Raw genomic sequence first — 19,572 nt, 5'->3', positions numbered from 1 at the left:
TGTGAAGTTGAACAGGATGTGTATATTATCATTTCATAAACTTGTCTTTAAATCAGTTGGAGGTCTTTTATTGAAAACACTGATTCCAAAGTTTCAAATGATAATGTAAATGGACTTTTATTAAAATAAGTATATAATGAGCTTAATAATATTATTTAGCTTATGCACTCTTATCCAGAGCAACGATGTAAAATGATCTAAAAATGAATATTATAAGATTCTAAGCTTTTCAAATCACCCCAACGTCAGTCAAGATATGCAACACCCCTTGTCAAATTACATTTTGTGAATTTTCCAAGTGAAAATAGATTTACACGTCTTACATGGAACAAACTTATATGCCATATGCCATTTTCCTGTAATTTTTAATGCACAATTTTCTTTATTTGATGAGTTTAACATATTTGGAAAAATAAAAGAGGAAATATACAAGGTGCCATAACTTTTGCACAGGCTACATGCTATGTTTCTTTGTTTAATTCAGCAAAAAACAGTAATCGTGCATTAAAATGTGTCAAAGTGTGTCCTCTGTAGAAAACACATGCTTATTTTCACTTAAAAAATCATGTACCGTCTGACCAGGGGTGCTTAAACTTTTGCATACAGCTGCACTCTGAAACTGATTGTCTTCACTGGGCTCATTTACAAGTTTGAGACACAATAAATTGAGATTTTATTTTACTTTGACGATTTTTACTGTGTATCCCAGAGCTTCATAGCAAACATAGTTGTTTTACCTTTTGAACTGCAGGAGTGGGAGCTGTTCAAATAAAATGCAGGCAGTGTGAGGTCAGTGGGGACACATGAGAGGAGGAAACGAGAGACAGGAGGGTTACCTCCAGGTGAAAAGTGAAGACAACTCTACTTTGACACAACTTTGCTTGCTGGAAAGTTGGGTAGTTGCAGCAAAGTGAGTACAACCCTGTAGAGAAATGGGGCTGAGATGTTCCCTGAGATCTGGGAACACACGGAAATGCGCATATGACTACGTTAGCATTGCCGTGAGCTGCACAGCAGGGTGCTGGGTGAGAGGAGTCGCTGGTGCCAATCTGCCATCTGTAGGGTCATAGCTGATTGTGGTAGAATCCTGGCAGTCTGCAATGATACCACATTGCGGACAGTGTTTAGTTTGTCTGCCATAGCCAGGGGACACCGGTGAGCAAAGCTGTGTGTGGCGCTGAGTTTGCCCCTTGAACCTGTCCTTGAACCTCGGGTTGCTAGGCAGAAAGATATAGAAGTAGATTGGGTATTTTATAAAGTAATGAATTCTCTAATGAGGATAACAAGGGAGAGTTTGAAAAGGAAGTGGGACATCAGCATGAAGAAGTCAGAGGATGTAGACGGATAATTGGCTGAATGTGCCTTGATGCGACCGCAATATTTGCTCACAATGCATCCAAAATTAACATTCAACTTACTTCAGCTGCGTAAGCTACGCATTGTATAGTAACAGTACACCTATCAGGCGCTTGGGTTAAAAATGCACCAAAACAGTTGAGCCATCAACAAGCTCAACAAAAGAGAACATGAAAGTTGATGTGACAAACAGGTAGCAGTGGTAATAAATAAAGTTTCTCCTGCCAAACTTTCTACAGGGGTAGAATTCTACTCAAACTACAAATAATAACATATTGTGGCAACATCACGGCATATTTTGCACTGCGTCTTGTTACACACATATATCTGATCTTGACAGTTGAAATAGTGTTATTCTGATGTAGATTCCATCCCGCTCCCGCCCGCTCCCACAGAAAATCTGAATCGTTTTTTCCGCTCCCACCCGCAACTGAAACATTTTGTCCCGCTGCCTGCAGTTTTGTCGATGTGAACTGACATCCAATATCTGACACAGTCATGGTCATCAGGCTCACTGTGAAGTAACTTCACCAAACGTCATTTATTCCCAGTAAACACAAAGCAGGAATTAAACCACAGAGCGGTTATTTTTGGTGTTTTGCTGGGCAGCTGTGGCAGTCGGACTGAAGGCTCTGCCCTCTCTGGCTATGAGAATTTGCGTGTTGTTCACGCGATTGGCTGCTTTGTAACTCTTTAGAATGACGTTAATTTTTATTGTTTTACTGTTATTATTTTATTTTCTTTATATATGATTCAGGAGTTTGCATGTTCTCCCCGTGTCTGCGTGGGTTTCCTCCGGGTACTCCGGTTTCCTCCCACAGTCCAAAGACATGCAGTCAGGCCGATTGGACGTGCTAAAATTGCCCCTAGGTGTGAGTGAGTGTGTGAATGTGTATGTCTGTCTGTCTGCCCTGCGATGGACTGGCGACCTGTCCAGGGTGTATCCTGCCTTCTGCCCAATGACAGCTGGGATAGGCTCCAGCACCCCACCGCGACCCAGAAGGATAAGCGGTTTAGATGATGTATGTATGTATGATTCAGTGATCGTTCTAATTTATTTAGGCTATTCATTAATTTGCAGACTTCATGCATGCTTCGGCCTGCTCCCACCACAAGTGGGCTGCTTTCCTGCCCGCTCCCATGCGCAACACTAAAAATTAGTCCCGCGCTGCAAGATAACTCAGCTCCATCAGTTTTGGAGCCACATGTGTGAAATCTAGACACGATTTCTATGCAATCCTCTCCTGTTTCAGACAGGATGTGTGGGAAGGATGCATTTGATTTGCACCTGAAATTGACTCAGAAGATTTAGTAGATTAGGCTTTCTGATTGTTTTTTATACACATCATACTTGCACTACTCTTTGGACTGACATAAAAAACAAGAAACTGGTAGTCACAGTTTTTGTGGCTATTGGGATCCATTCAGATTCTAGCAATGTGTAATGTCGGAGGCACGTAGGTCTGTTTGTAGGTTTATTTGGGGCAGTCTCATAATCACACATAAACCACTCATAATCACAACAGGCAGGGGTCAGGCAGGCAACATCGGAGGGAATGTCCATAGTCAAAACCCAGAAAGACAAGGGCGAGGGTCAAACACAGGCAAGAACAAAGGAAAAACGACTCAGAACTCAGATTAGCAATACAGATACTTCACAAACAAATAGGAAAAATGGAGGAGAATATGTAGGAGTCTTAATCAGTCCAGAGAATGATCTGCAGGTGTGTGAAATGGAGGAGTGGGTGTGGAGGTAGGGTGGAGCTGGAAAAGAAAACAAAGGCACGTATGCACTACTGCACAGAACCAGCAGGGAGTAGTTTGTGATGCAATGGACCCTCATACAGTTTACCTCCAGATTCAAACAAGTTTGATGGGTTTCCTGAATGGTGAAACAGATCATCTAAGCATTGGCCCTGTCCGATCGCTTGTTTGATCACCAGAGATGGTCACTCTCATTTGTTTAAAAGTTGTGAGGTCAATCTAATACATTTCAAATATGTATAACACCCCGTACAAACCCTGAACAACGAGTCGAGGCACATATAAACAAGAGACTTATATAGTAAATGAGTAAGGTACCCTTTGTCCACTCATTGAATCTGATCATGGCAGATGCATTTGCGACACATGGAAAGGCCAGGATACCTCGCTGACCACTTGTGATCAAATCACTCAAGATGGATGTCAATACGGTATGAACAGTGACTGTGTCCCTCATATGCCTTGACTTTTTTCTATCTTTGTCAGTTGTGGACTCCAGCTGCACCAAAATCTGCAGGCCAACCCCAAATAAAATTGAGGAAATGTAACCCCAGCTTGGTGTTTACAGCCTGGTATTCATACTTACTTTTCATGTGATGTTACACATCCTTATAGGACTGCCCAACGGGGGCTGGGGGGGTCAAAACAAGGCTTTCTTCTACTACCTGCCACGTAATTTTACCAGATTTGTTACATATATATATATATATATATAATATATATATATATATAATATACATATATATATATATATATATGTAACAAACCTGGTAATGTATAAGATATTGTGTTAACCAGACCACTACTGCCCTAGAAGGCTGCCCACAGTGACCCCTAGCTAATTTCTGCTTTGAGAATTAAGGTCCCAATCCCATTTCACCCCTCACCCCTACCACTTAGCACTACGCCTCTGTTTTGGGGGTTCACGTTTAGGGGTAGGGTGAGTGTTAGGGCTTCATGGCCCTGAGGTTTTTCAGATGTACACTACAAATGGAGTGTTATGAGAAAAAAAGCAAAACCAACAAGATGGTTGCACAAGCGACCAAAGAAACACAAAACATTAAAAAATTCTCCATTAAAAAATTACATTAACCATTGTTTTATCTGTTTTTTTTAATAAGTTTAATGCTCTTTCAATGTGTTATAGCCTTTTTCATAAAAAGCATAAAAATTGCTAGTCGTATGTGATGTCTCGGTAGCTGGCTAGCTAAATTTCCTGTTCCACCTCAAATGGTGCAGCCGTTACATTCCAGTGCCTCAGTCAGGTTGCTGAACTTTACCCTCCTCTACCCCTTGTAACAATTTGACACTTGAAAACAAGTAGTAGGGGCAAAAGTAAGAAATGGGATTGAGCCTAATCATTTCTTGTCTTTCACCTCCTAAGCGGCAGCCTTATTGACCCGTTCCCATCAAAAATACATATAGCTGTCAGTACTTTTGTAAACTTTCATCCTGGCAGCAGTGTAAGGGAATCTCCACAAGATATATGTAGACATTGCCAAAGTGGAGCCCTGGCATGGACTTTGCTGTCACGTGTCCAAAACTTGCAGTTTGTTGTCATATCTTAGTTTTTCTTCTATTGATATTGTGTTCTAAATGTTCATTGTTTGGAGGAGATGGAAAAGAAACAGGCCTGTTCTCCAGTTCTGTGGCGTGTCCAGTGTTGGCTTCCTTGTTAGAAGGCCTGTTCGTTCTCCAGGTCTCTGCGGCAGCTACTTGACTGAAAACTCTAAATTGGGGAGGATAGATGAGGATAGATCAAAACTTGGTGAAAAGGCCTGTTCGTTCTCCAAAAAGCTCTCAAAACTTTGCTCTTGACACACCTGGCTAGGCTTTTTGGCTAATTATCAAGTCCTCGATGAGTTAATCAGGTACATTAGAGCCAGAAACATGTCAAACTTCAAAAGCTGGCCTTAATAAACATTGTTCAAAGATCCCTTCAAAAAGTTGTTCAGCGTATTTCATGGACCAGGTCCAGGATGTTATTGTTTATCACTTCAAAATCAAGCCCTATCCTCAGAGTCGTGGGTGGGTGGTGATATAAATAGAAAAGCTGACTGGTACATCAGTGCTGTGTGCTTTTACTCAAGGGGCTTTATTGGTTACAGACTCTGTTTAAGAGTGTGTGTGGGTGTCTGAGAGAGTGGAAGAGATCAGCGCCTGTAAATACGAACAATACACAGTAACTGTTCAATGCCACCTTTCTCTTTGGAAAAGTGACCCATGAACAGGACAGGTTTATAGGGCTATTTACAGCACTGTGCAAAAGTCAGAGACCACCCCTCGTTTTTTTTTTATTTCCGGTCCCAATGGCCATTAACATTTTTCAGCGGAAAACAGATATTTAACGTGAGATTACACAGAAGCCTCGCCATCTGAAAAATGACTAGAAATTAAACTTCTTAGAAATTAAAGGGAAGAGTGGCCCCTGATTTGTGTACTGTAAACCTTAAACCCATCTGTAGTAATTCTTAGTTTGCCATGAAAAGTTCTGAGGTGCCTTAAAACCTCGGCTATGATGTTCAAGGTCTTGAAATTTAGTGTCACGATCGCCTCCAGTATTCATGCATTTGCTGAAATGACTGTATATTAACGTGGCTCAGATCAGATTAGGTTAGATGTGACAGCAGATTATGTCCAAGGTAAAGGTCAGATACCCATCTTACATGTGGAAAATTAATCAGACTTGAGCGCCTGCCCAAAGGATCTTATGCACAACACCAGCTCGGACTTCCAATTTTCCCAGAACCATTTCTTACCTTCTCATGCTCAAACCACTGCGGACTCCACTCCATCAACGTCCACCACGTGGAATAATTCCCACATGTGAACATTCAGCTGTTCTAACATGCTGCTCTTCCTGGGTGGCACGTCTTATACTATGCTGGATGTTAAATAAGAGCCGCCGAATCCATCAAGGCCAAGGGAGGTGGAAGAAGTAGACGTGACTAGCATGATCTGGGACGTTTAGCCCTGCACTGCCTGGTGAACACTGTTGGTCAGATTGGATTTACCGCTTATAACAGCAAAAACAGCAGTGCATTAACTCCCTTGGGTGGACTAGAGTAAAGTGAGCTCAGTAGAACTTAATTGAACATGGGTGATATTGCTGTGAACCTGCTAAATTACCCTATCTTCATAAAGCAATACACGGTCATGGGAAAACATTCTTTCTGGATCCCTCAATTGCATCGTAAAATGGTATTTATGCCTTTTTCATAGGGGTAAAGTAGTTAAAACTTTATGAGCCAATCTCCAAGACCACCAGATTAAGCCTGGGTTATAAACGTTTTTCAGTGATGAATGACTATTGATATTTCAATTTAGTCCAAGGTTAGGCTTAATCCATGCCTGTGAGTGGCTTGAATTGTTGCCAGGAAAAGCAAAGTAGTCTCAAATGCCATAATCTAAATGATCCCACACACAAAAACAAAAGTATTTGATATGTATTTCATATGCTGTGAAAAATGAAATCTTTATATATACACATCTTATCTTTGTAATACCATGTACAGGGTATAGAACAACTCTTGTGAAAGCAGTGCTTTTTCCCAGACCATTCCAGTTCACTGCCTTCCAACAGTCCCATTCCTTCTCTCTTTACGATGTAGTCTTTTTTGGTTGGTAAGGCTCTTAGTAATTGCTTGTAGACACAGTACAAATGTTTTCTAAGGGAAGCCCCCTTAACTATGCATGCATACATAAATCTACTGGGTAACATCTACAGTTTGGCACAAGGACTTTTATCTTTTCACAAGTTGTTTTATGGGGATTCAATTGTACAAAAATGTATTGCGACCAAACATTATGACCATGGGTTTTGTACTTGAAGACACCAAAGCAAACGCCACAGTAGATGTTCAAGATAGGTAGTCTTATATCCCAGCGTTCCTTGGATGAAGCTCTATACCAGTGCTGATAGCAACAGACCAGAAGGTCACAACTGTCCTTTGGAAGGTTCCTTCAATAGCATCTCTTGAACTTGATGAGTTTGTGGAAGGCCTGCTTGAACTCGTCGTTGAAGGCAGTGTAGATAACAGGGTTGATGAGTGAGTTGAGATAGCCGAGCCAGGTGAAGAAGTCGAATAGGACTGGGTGGAACCAGCAGTCTTTGCAGATAGCCATGACCAGGGTAACCACGAAGAAGGGCAGCCAGCAGACAATAAAGGCCCCCAGGATGATTCCAAGGGTCTTTGTTGCTTTCTTCTCTCTCGCAGCGCACAACCGTTTCCGCTCCAGGACGCTGTCCGCTAGCTTCACCTTCACACTGTTCATGAACAGTGGAGACCCTCCTCCACCTCCTGATCCCCCAGGGTGAAGATGCCCCTCCTGGTTGGACGAGGAGTTGAGGGAACAGAGGGATGAGCCTGCCGATGTCTGGATCAACTGTGCCGTTGTGAAGCGTTTCCCACAAGATGCCGGTGTCTTGAAGATCCTAGATCGGGCAGCCACATAAATGCGGCCATAGAGGATAACAAGGAGAACTGTGGGCACATAGAAGGCCCCAAAGGTTGAATACAGTGTGTAGGAGATCTGGTCTGTGTTGACTAGGCACTCGGTCAGCTCCTCGTGGGCTTTGGCCTGCCTCCAGAAGAGTGGCGGCATAGAGATGGAGATGGAGATGACCCACACCACTCCGATCATCAGCGCTGCCCGCCGTGTGGTCCGCCTCTTGGAGTACTCTAGCGCATCCGTGATGGCCCAGTAGCGGTCCAGCGCAATCACGCACAGGTGCAGGATGGATGCCGTGCAGAAGGTGATGTCTGATGACAACCAGATGTCGCACATGATCTGGCCCAATGTCCACGTCTTGCTCACCGTGTAGACGATGCTAATGGGCATGACCAGAATGGACACCAGCAGGTCTGTCAAGGCCAAGGAGCCGATGAGGAAGTTGGCAGGTGTGTGGAGCTTGCGTGTCAAGAAGATGGTGGCGATGACAAAGGCATTGGACAGCATGGTGGCCAGGGTTACTATGGCCAGAAGGGCCGAGAGGGAGATCTGGAGGCCTAGGAGTGTTCCTTTATCCAAAGCCTCTGATCCCTCTGGGTTGCCGGTGATGTTCGGTAAGAAAAGCTCGCTAGTGCTGTTATATTGATCCATTACAACTTTCTACAGGTGTTCATAGCTAAGCCAGATTACCCTCAACTGATCCCCTGTTTGGTTGATGATCAGGCAGTTAGATATTCCACTGTAAAACAAGGTTCTCAAATGAACATGAGGTTCAGGTCATATATCCAGTTTGTTTAACCTGCAGCATCAAGCAAACAAGAGAAACCACACATGGTTGAAATTCCTGCGACAGTTAAGAAGTCCACAGTGACTGAGTGTTTCTCAGGTCTAGTCCAATGTTAGTTTCCTGTATAGGTCTACAGAAGAACCTTTGACTGTGGTTTGATCATCTCTATGCATAGTTCTATCAGGTATTAATGTTATCTATTGCACTTGCCTTTTTACATGATATTGCCAAGCAATCCCTCAATAGTTGCTCAGATTAAAAGCTGAAAGAGTTGCAGTGCTTTTTCAAGGTGAAGATTATTGTTATTTCCCACGTTCTGCCAAGTAAAGCGTCCTAGATGGGGAAGAAGTAGCTTGGCATCGGGACTGATCTGTGGTGTTCACTGCATGTGTGCTGCTGCTGGTGACTAATCCTGATGGAAGGTGCCAAACGGCACGCGTAGCCAGGCAGGGATATGGCTTAGCTCGGAGGAAGGTTGGATGGAATCCACATCGTAGTGAAGATCTAGACAAGAGAGAGAGAGAGACAGGGTGAGAGACAGAGAGAGAGAGGGAAACATAAGGATTTGGTACAGGAACCGGAGGCATGCATGAATAAGCTCATGATAGCTTACATCTCCGTGTAACTGATGTGCCTCTCTGGAGAGGCAACAGCCCATGAGGCACAAGCAAGCCACACAGGGAGCATTATAATGAGGGGCTTAACAAGGCAAACACTTTAATAAAATGCAAATTGCCTGCGTTATCGCTGTTCTCAGTCTTTGCCACCGCGAAAGCATACAGACGTGCATATCAAAACATGCTATCATTCATCTTCGTCTGCCTCTCTGCGCTTTTCCGTCATGACACAAACACGCATTCATCCACACATGCAAACACTACAAACCACCCACTATTCATTTCCATTTCAGTCCGCAGCCATTCATCAATGCGTGAGTTGGCCTCAGACTGATACCTTTGTGTGTAACCACAGGCAAAATGTAAATACAGCATAAATATAACCTTGAGTTTGACCAGCATCATTCCAAAGTCAATTACTTTAAATACTGTCATTGGATTTAAATAGGCCTACTATAAATACAAAAACCAAAACTTTTTATTTGTTACTTTTTGTATATAAAAAAAAAAATTCCAAATTTCTCCATAATTAAATCTTCCATATGTAAATAATATCATTCAAAGGGGTTTGATTCTAGAGAAATTGAGTCTAAACTGTCCACAGTAGTGATAATGGGTAACCAGATTCATGAAAGTGTCTTCTTAAATGTTTTCCTTTAACTTCATTCTTAAAAAAAGTTCTATTCTTCAAATAACTTTCTTAAGAATTCTCTTTTTTTCTTAACTATTATCTTAAGAATAATTCTAAAAACAAGTGGTATTCTGAAAACACTGGTCTCAGGCTGTGAGAGTTGACAAGGTAATCATCTAAATTGTCTTGCTTTTTGTCACCACTCCACAATTATCACATTTTGCAAGGAGGCTTTTTCCTGTTGGCTGTTTCTTCCTCCATCACCTGTAGATCTATTTTTTTAAATCTTGGTTTGATTGATGTTTTTCCTCCATTTTGCTATACTGAGCAGATTAAACTACGTAACAAAAATAGCAGTTTATGCAAATTCAAAATGTATTATGCAGCATTCGGGGTACATGGTAAAATGCTTCAGAGCCTACCTAAGAAAACAATGAGGATTTTCTTAAAAACATCATAAGAAACTAATTAAGATTATCTTAAGAGAATATTTGAGATCTTCTTACATTTTTTTCCCCGAGAATTACATTTAAGAACATTCTTACAAAATTCTTAGTATTTAAGAACCCTCACAAGTTTTTTTCTTACCCCTCTACTGCACACATTATGAAAGCAATTAAAAAAAATATCCAAATATTCAATTCACTTTTCTTTAATAAAATGATTCTTGATTTATTTTTTTCCTACCCGATTATTAAATTCAAACACATAAAAAAATAAATAAATGAATTTTAGGCAACATTGTGCCACAATAAGAAGAAATGATATAGAGCTGTGTTCCCTGAAGTGGTGAGACCTGGCTTGTGACTGGCTAAATCCATTCTACTGTCGCACAATGTTGCCTCTAGGCAACAAACATATTTATACTGAACGATAAAAAAAAGAGGTTTAAATGTGCCCACAAAGAGATAGTATGACTAAGCACATGCTTTTTATTGACTTACTCAAACTCTTTCCTTTGTTGGTAACCCTTTTGTTGTCTTTAAATATGTATAATGTTATTGTACAGTGAGAAAAATGAATTTGTTGCCCTGAGGCAACATCGTGCAACAGAGGGTTAAGAAAGCGGTGGTGTATCCGGCCCCAGACGTCTTAAACGTAGTTATGAAGTTTGGGGGAGGAACACGGCTGAAACCCCTCCTTCTTCCAATCGAACGGCCTATAAATTCACATCCTCACCTTCTGTTCCCCTGACGAAGTGTTCACAATCCCCACCACCACCCCATCTCCTCCCTGTTCCTCAGTCCTGCATCAGACCTACTACAGCTATATGGAGGGAGTGGGGGGTGTCCTGCCTTCTAGCTACAAGCAGAAGCTGCCCAGAATGCAAGCCCTAGTTCTGAGTTCTTCCCCCTCCCTCAATCAGTCTTCCCTCATACTACCACCACCATGCTGATGATCTGAACTCATAAAGTGTTTGATGTCCCCAAAAGCTTCTTCCCAGGAAATCATTACATATCATTACATGACATGGTTATGAATGCACTGCCTGCTATCCAAGACTTTACGACAAGATTTGGAGCTACAATGTATTTTTAAAGGAAATGCATGCAAGGCATGCTAAGGCAAAATTTCCCAAAAGAAAACTTTTTTCACAGATTGACTATTTCACCATCATCAACATTACATATGAATCTCAGAAGATGCGTGTAGGTTCACTGGAGGTTTCTGATAGTAAATGAAATGTCTATATTTGTGTTGTAGTCATGGCGACCCCTGGCTCCTATCACCATCACTGTAACCACTCTGAGCGACTCTGTTTACATCTCAAAGATTGATTTATGTAAACATTTTGAGTTCTCCTTCGAATCCTTATCACCTCTTGCTCAGGGCACTTCTTTACTTTTGGAAAAGCAGCAGCGTTGAATCCACTTTGTGATTTTCAGATAGTCGTTTTGTTGTTGTTGGCTTGTTTATATGACCTCTGTCAAAGCCTACACGTTTATTCTCGAAGAGAATTCCTTTCAGATGCTCTGACACTGGAATCCTTTCAGAAGCCAACATATAATGTTTAAACTCCACTATAAATAACTACATTCAAAGCAGTCTTTACATCAGAGCATGAGTGTCCCTGACTGTGGCCCTCTGGCTCTGTCACCTACTGCTCTATCTACAGCTAAATCCACTCTAGTCCCTTCATTGGCTTACACACTCTTAAGAAAGATGGTACTTTAAGAGCTCTTTAGTAAAGAAAATGGTCCTATATAGGTTCTATATATGCCCATGGACACATTTAAAGAACCCTTTGCATGATTAGAGCGTTCTTTGCATCATGTGTTCTTGAGACCGATGGAAAATGTGCTGTAGATGGTTCCAATAGGGTTCTATAGAGCACCCAAAAGGGTTCTTCTACTGTAACAAGATTGACATCATAACAATAGCAGCACCTTTTTGGGTGCTATATAGAACAATTTTCAAAAAGGTTCTATATAGAACCATCTACTGCACACTCTCCATCAATCTGAAGAACACTTTTATGATGCAAAGAATGCCCTAATCCTGCAAAGGGTTCTTTGAGTGTTTGTGGTTCTATGTAGGACCATTTTCTTTACTAAAGAACCCTTGAAGGACCATCTTTTTTAAGAGTGTAGCAAATCAAGTGGCGGGTCAATTTTTTTTTCTTAAGGCTATAAATTCCATTGAAATGTGTTAGAGATGTGTGTTTAGGATACATTATGAGCATCACACTCAATTTAATTTGACTTTTTAGCCCTTAGAAGTCAGTTAATGTGGCATCATGAAGTGTTTTATTATTTTTCACCCATAGTTCACTGAAACAAGTGGAGAATTTGTGTGGAAAGTGCAGATTCTAAACTTTTAATTCATACTGCATCTGTGTTTGTGAGTAGCAGAATTGAGATATTTTATTATGAACTGAATTTGATGAAGTTATTGTTCTGCATACAGTTTTTTGTAAAACAGATAAACCATCTGTCACATTTTTGTCATGACTAGTCATTTGTTGACATTGAAACAAATGGAAAAAAGTCAGAAAAAGTAGTGGGTGTTACAGGAAAAACAATTATAGCATGATATAATTAAAATTTCTGGCCATTTCAGTGTAAAGCAACCAGCCAATTCATTAAAACCTCACTGTTTCTACTCCCATTGTCCATTTTATCAGCTCCACTGACCATATAGGTGCACTTTGTAGTTCTACAATTACAGACTGTAGTCCATCTGTTTCTCTGCATACTTTGCTACCCTGTTCTTCAATGGTCAGGACCCCCACAGGACCCCACAGAGCAGGTATTATTTGGCTGGTGGATCATTCTCAGCACTGCAGTGACACTGATGTGGTGGTGGTGTGTTAGTGTGTGTTTTGCGCTGGTACGAGTGGATCAGATACAGCAGTGCTGCTGGAGTTTTTAAACACCTCAGTGTCACTGCTGGACTGAGAATAGTCCACCAACCAAAACTATCCAGCCAACAGCGTCCTGTGGGCAGCGTCCTGTGACCACTGATGAAGGACTAGAAAATGACCAACACAAACTGTGCAGCAGCAGATGAACTATCGTCGCTGACTTTACATCTACAAGGTGGACTGACAAGGTAGGAGTGTCTAATAGAGTGGACAGTGAGTGGACACAGTGTTTAAGTAGGTGGTTTTAATGAAGTGGCTGTTCGGTGTGTATCACAGCACATACAATTTGTATAAACAAAAACATTTTAGATGCTTAAACCTATTTTTATAGGTTAACCATGGCCTCACTTTTTATTAATGACCGTTATATTGTGCAAAATAATATAAACAAAGGTGAACAATATTTAAATAAACCTGTTTTCTAGCACAGCGCTGTGAACCCGGCAACAGTGCTAAATGTTGACGCTGACATTGGCTTCTTATTCACTGGCTTTTTGTTCATATTTTCTGTTCCACTTAAATGGAGCATTAGCTACATTCTGGCCCCTGTACAGGCAGGTAACTACTGCACCATCGAAGATGGAGCTTGAGACCCCCGACTTAAAGACCATAAGCACTTGACTCCCAAATCCCAGCAATCATACTCCCAGAATCCTGCAGAGCACCAGCCCCAAAGACTCTGCGCTGAATAATCACCTGTGCAGCAGCTGTAATCGCCCCCGTCGGGACTGTGTTTGGTAAAGTGTGGGGAAACAGCTGTGTGTGGCTAACCGGAGCAAATAAACTCCACCTGAGGTACTGACAGCAGGCAGGTGAGAAACAGGAGAAATACAGCACATCTCATCTGTCAGAACACGCAGCCAGCACCTGCTCTCCATCACACACTGCACCCCCAGTGACAAGCACAACACTGTGTGTGTGTGTGTGTGTTTGTGTGTGCGTGTGTGCGTGTGTGTCCGTGTTTGCTGTCAAATTCAGAGAGAATTTGACGGTTATGTCTCTTTTTCTACTGATACTGTACGAATAATGACCTTATATGATGATATTGGCCTCATTTGCAGATGAGAATATATGAACACATACAAGACCAGTCAAAAGTCTGGACACACCTGATGTTTGGATAATCTTAAAGCCCCTGACGACTCATTTTCATGATGCATTTATAGGTTTTGTGATATTTTACTATGAACTGGCAGAGAATAACTGGTAGCAATAGCTAGTGGACCAGCTTAACCGTAGAAATAAAATGATACATTAAGCAAGTATTACATGTATGTATGCATTGAGTACTGCTTAGTGCAGACGTTAGCATGACCGTTCACATTCATTTGCTCATATGTTTGTCTGAACAACTTGTTATTGCAAGCTTTACGGCTGTCCATCCTGCTGACTAGGAGTGTATTTACATGCAGAAAATCAGATTTTGTCATAATCCAATCAATGTGTTTACATGCACTTGAGTAATCAGATAACGGGGAAACTCCAGGTCTGCACAAGTCAGACAGTAATCAGATTTCTGCTTTGCAACCAGCCAGTAAACTCACCGAAGAAGACGTGACATAAATGTAATGTAAAACATGCCACAGCATTTTTTTTAACATTGCTCCACTTTACCTGAAAATATGAACATACATCATCTAGAAGATGAAGAATATTTATATCCTATGTCTGTTTTCGCACATGCGCAGACCGAGAAATCCGAAAGAAATCAGAGTAAGAGTTCACATGCACTGAGAAATCTGATTACTGAGCTGAAATCCAGCTCTCTTTACCGGATTTCTTAATCAGATTTCTAGATCAGAGTGTGCTGTTTACATGACCATTTGAATAATCAGATAACTGCAGAAATCCAATTATGACCGGATGTACTGAGTGCATGCAAACGCACTTATTGACAGAAGGAGCCTGATGGATGTTTATTGGTAATGCGTTCTAGATCTTTGGTGCATAAAAACAGAACACGTGGAGTATGGAAAAGCAGCACTGGATGATCTTAAAGCTCGATGTGGAACATCATCTATCAGCACTCAGAAATGTATGACGATGCTAAACCATTAAACGATTTAAAAACTAGCAGTAAAATTTTATCATTGATTCTAAAGGAAACAGGCAGCCAGTTGAGTGATGCTAAATCTGGTGTAATATGATCTTGTTTTCTAGTCTGCATTAATATTCTTACTGCTGCATTTTGCTGTAGCTTGTCAGTTGTACTTTCTAGGATGTCCTATGAACGAAGCATTACTGGAGTTAAGTCGACCAGTAAATACTAAGATTAAAAAAAAAACCTTATATGATTAGGTGTGTCCTGCACATCGCAGTCCAAGAGAAACCTGCACTGAATATGAATTCTCTGCTACTTTTCTCCTGGCGTTGCACTGCAGTATTGTAACTATCCCACGGACGCCGCTGTCACTGCCATTGTGAGGCCATGGTGGCATTATTAGGACCCCTGTGCGGGAGACGAAAACACAGCAGCAGGTTGTATACAGCCTCTTTAATGAAGCCAAGCTGCCGTGAATACCGGGCTCCATAGGTTAGCTAAATATTTCTTGTTTCTCTTTGGTTCTGCGTAATTGGTTCTATGGAAAAAAGAGGAGCAAAAAGGAGGCAGATTGAAAACTCTGGTCATTAAATTGGAGCAGCGCAGCACGGAGAGAGAGAGAGAGAGGGCTCGTTCTCACTAGAATTACTCGTCCAAAACAACATGTTTTTCTTTCCACCTGCTGCATCCAGACAGCTCTGATTAATCAGTTCCACCCCGACACAATTTGCGCTAAGCTTCTGCATTTTCAGAATTACAAAGTAGGTCACATTTCTGATGTGTTGAGTGCTCTTTTAACCTATGGTTAAAATTCTATACATAGGATACAGTAATACATGCATTTCAGTGTTAGCAGGATCTCACGGCTACATGCTCAGGCCAAAGAGTTCAAAGGTTAAGCTTTATCTGGAGGCAAAGCTTTTCTTACGACTTCCACCCTCAAACAGACACCTCTATAACTATAACTCAGCAAGTTTGCATTGTAGTCCATGTTGGTAATGAATAATAAGCCTCAGGGTGTTATAAGCCTGATTGTTAGGGGTTAAATGTCATTCAGTGGAACTACTGTGGTTTAGAATAATTCTTAGAAATGCAAAAATCAAGAGTACATTAACATCTCCTGACTTTCTCTGAACTCTTTTAACTCTGTGTCTGTGTGTGTTTCTTTCTCTCACAACTACAGAACTTCTACAGTTTCATACTAGATACTGAATAATTTACAGTGATTACTCGAAACATTTATAGTAGGATCGAATAAATTGTAGTAGTGACTTAATAATTTGTAGTTGTTGCTAAATAATTTAGATTAGTTACTGAATAAATTATAGTAGATACTGAATAATTTTAGTAGTTACTGAATAACTGATAGTAGATACTGAATAGGTGCTTGTAGTTACTGAATAATTTACAGTAGATATTGAACAATTAGTAGATATTGAATAATTCATAGTAATTTGTAGTTGTTGCTGAATTATTTATATTAGTTACTGGATAAATGATAGTAGTAACTGAAAAAATTATAGTAGTTACTGAACAATTTGTAGTAGATACTCAATAAATTATAGTAGATACTCAATAATATATGGTAGATACTGAAAACTTATAGTAGATACAGAATAATTCATAGTAGATATTTAATTACATATTAGATACTGAATAATTTATAATTCATACAGAATAGTTCATAGTTGTAACTGAAAAAAATAGTAGATACTGAATAAATCATAGTAGAATAATATATAATACATAATAGAATAATATATAGTAGATACTGAATAATTGATAGTAGTTACTGAATAATTCATAGTAGCTACTGAATAGTTGGTAGTAGACACTAACTTAATTTGTAGTCATTATTAACTCATTGTAAACACTAAATAATGGGGAATAACTGATACTGAATAATTGATAATAGATACTGAACAATTGTCAATTCATAGTAGATACTGAATCATTGGTAGGAAATATTAAACAATGATGAATAATTCATAATAGATACTGAGTACTTCAGAATTCATAGTAGTCACTAAATTTCCCGGTATTTACTGAACAGATACAGAACAATTAATAGTAGTTACTGAATAATTCATAGTCAATATTGAATAATTGGTAGTAGATACTGAAGGATTTGTAGTAGGGACTTAATAATTCACAGTAACCACTAAACATTTCATAGTGGATGTTAAATAATATGTTTAAGGATTACTAAATAAATGCTAAATCTAAGGTACACGTGGCTAATGAGTTTACAGATTAATCCCTTAAATTATTACACATTTCTAGATTTCTTAGAATAACTCAGTCGGTTCGGCCCTGTAGTTACTGAATTATAAGCCTCAGTGTGTAATAAGCCTGCAATTGCAAAAGGTTAAAATATTAATATGGAAATAAAAAGATGAAAATGAGAGGAAAACATTCACAATCCTCTGAGACTAATATTACAGACTGGTTTATTTGCTTTGAAACATGTTCTGATTTGGTTTGGTGTGCTTCAGTTTGAAAATGCAAGCTGGCACTGCACGAACATCTCACTGTATAATTCACTGTACCTCACTGTATAAATAATTCTACCTTTACTAATTCAGAAGTTTTTCACCAGACGCGACCAAAATTCATGAAATTTTTAGCTGGTGAGCTATTTGTGTGCTTATAAAGGAGGTGAGATGAGGTCAGTCCTGAAGCTGCGGTACCTTTTCTGAAACTCTCTTCAGGTCTGTGTGTGGATATTCCACCATTTCTACTTCCTGTTTCTCTTTCATTATTTACAGTGCAGGAGCACTAAGCAGGACTTTTTGGGGGCGTCCCATCTTGTTTATTGATTTACTGTAAAATTAGAGGCTAACTGACAAAAATGACTAGCACATAATACCCAGCAACATAATTACATATGTAACTTAAGTTGAATGTATAATAAGATGACTGGTACAGCAAGTTTTTGTTACACAAGATGTGGTAAACCATATCAGCCTAATACCAGCGCTGGCTCTACCTAATAAGTGACATAAGCAGCTGCTTATAGCCCTGTGGCTGCCAGGGGGCCCCCCCTAACAACTTCTGGGTCACTGTTGTACCATTATGTTGTCTAAAATGATCAAGTAAGGAGGAAAAAGAAATTGATTAATCATCTATCATAAAAGAATGCACGCATTTAGAGCCAAAATGCAGAAAAGAATAAGAGAAGATGATGAGAAAAAGCTGGCTGTACTAGCAGTGCTGGCTCTACCTAATAAGCGACATAAGCAGCTACTTAGAGCCCTGTGGCCGCCAGGGAGTCCATGTTTGTTAGGTTTTGTGAAGCTAAAGCTAAAAACCTCAAAGACAGATCCCAAATCCACTACTTCTTGATGTCCAACTAGTAGCTAAAGCAAATGGCATAACAACAAAACCACAAAAAACACACTTTTAAGCTTTTTTCTCCTTATCTTCTGTTATTTGGTTTTTCATCACTAAATGTATGCATTCTTTTATGGGATGATTAACCAGCAGCTTTCCCCCTCACTCAAGCATCTTAGACAACATAATGGCACAGTAGTAACCCAGAAGTTGTTAGGGGGCCCTCGGCAGCCATGGGGTTGTAAGCAGCTGCTTATGTCACTTATTACGTAGAGCCAGCACTGCTATTGGGGGTGGCATGGTTTTCCACATATGGTGTGACAAAAAATTACTGTACTAGTCATCCTGCTATACATTCAACTTAAGTTACGTAATCATATGTAATAATGTCATTACATAATTTTGCATTTTGTATCGATAGTTTTGACTTTTTATCATTCGTTTCAAAATGAAGACAAGAAAATGTCAAACATGTAAAGAATAAACCATAACTTTTTGAGTAAACAATAACTTGTTTCAACGAGAATTGATTTTATATCAAATTACAACCTGTTTTGTTATGCCAGCAGCGTACCTCTACATACTGACTTGACTTGTGAGGCAGCATCAGATATCGATTTTATCATCACATTCGGGGGGAATCCATTCGGAATTCACTCGTCTGCCCAAGGACAAGCTGCCACTCCCTGCCAATCAAAATCTTCGTTTCTGGCCCATCGATCCCAGCAGCCTCGCTGCGTAGCTCAGAAAAACTCCTTGTGCTGTCCACTTACACTCTATATTTACACTCTGGATTTGCTGCTGCTCCAATTTATATGTATATGTATCGGTACCTGCATCCCCAAGGGCAACGGAGAGAGGGTGAGGGGAGGTGGGGGTGGGGAAGGGACGAGCAAGGCAGATTAGAAGTCATCTAAACGATAAAAAATCATGTCTGTGTGTACTTTAATCAAGATTGAAGGGCGAACGTGCGTTCTCCTTTTTCCAATTGCGGCAGCACAGCCAAGCAACAGAATGTGATTAGTGCTCTGGCAGATGGGAACCTGGTCTGATTTAGCCAAAAGAGCTACAGGTAATGTGGTACAAGCCAGGCAACGATGACGAACATACAACACGCAGCTCTGCGATGTACACTGCAAACCATTGAGGGACCCTCACGAAACCCAAAAAACACGAAATCCAAATCATTTTTTCCATATAAAAATATATTAGAATTAATTAATTGAC

At 40.3% G+C, this 19,572-nt stretch overlaps 1 protein-coding gene across 1 annotated transcript in view; it reads right to left on the bottom strand.

Moving 5' to 3' along the window:
- Positions 1-6,579: 6,579 nt before the first annotated feature.
- htr1d (5-hydroxytryptamine (serotonin) receptor 1D, G protein-coupled) overlaps positions 6,580-19,572 on the bottom strand; it is a 71,193-nt gene continuing 58,200 nt past the window's right edge. The window contains exon 2 of the mRNA XM_036594051.1: positions 6,580-8,863. Within this exon, the coding sequence (XP_036449944.1) occupies positions 7,084-8,223 (1,140 nt within the window). The 5' untranslated portion in view covers positions 8,224-8,863 and the 3' untranslated portion in view covers positions 6,580-7,083. The remainder of the gene's footprint in view (positions 8,864-19,572) is intronic.

The sequence above is a fragment of the Colossoma macropomum genome, unplaced genomic scaffold (genome assembly GCF_904425465.1).
Source record: "Colossoma macropomum unplaced genomic scaffold, Colossoma_macropomum, whole genome shotgun sequence".
Taxonomy (NCBI): Eukaryota; Metazoa; Chordata; class Actinopteri; order Characiformes; family Serrasalmidae; genus Colossoma; species Colossoma macropomum.
The sequence above is the reverse complement of the archived record's forward strand: the minus strand, read 5'-3'. Positions and strand labels throughout refer to the sequence as shown.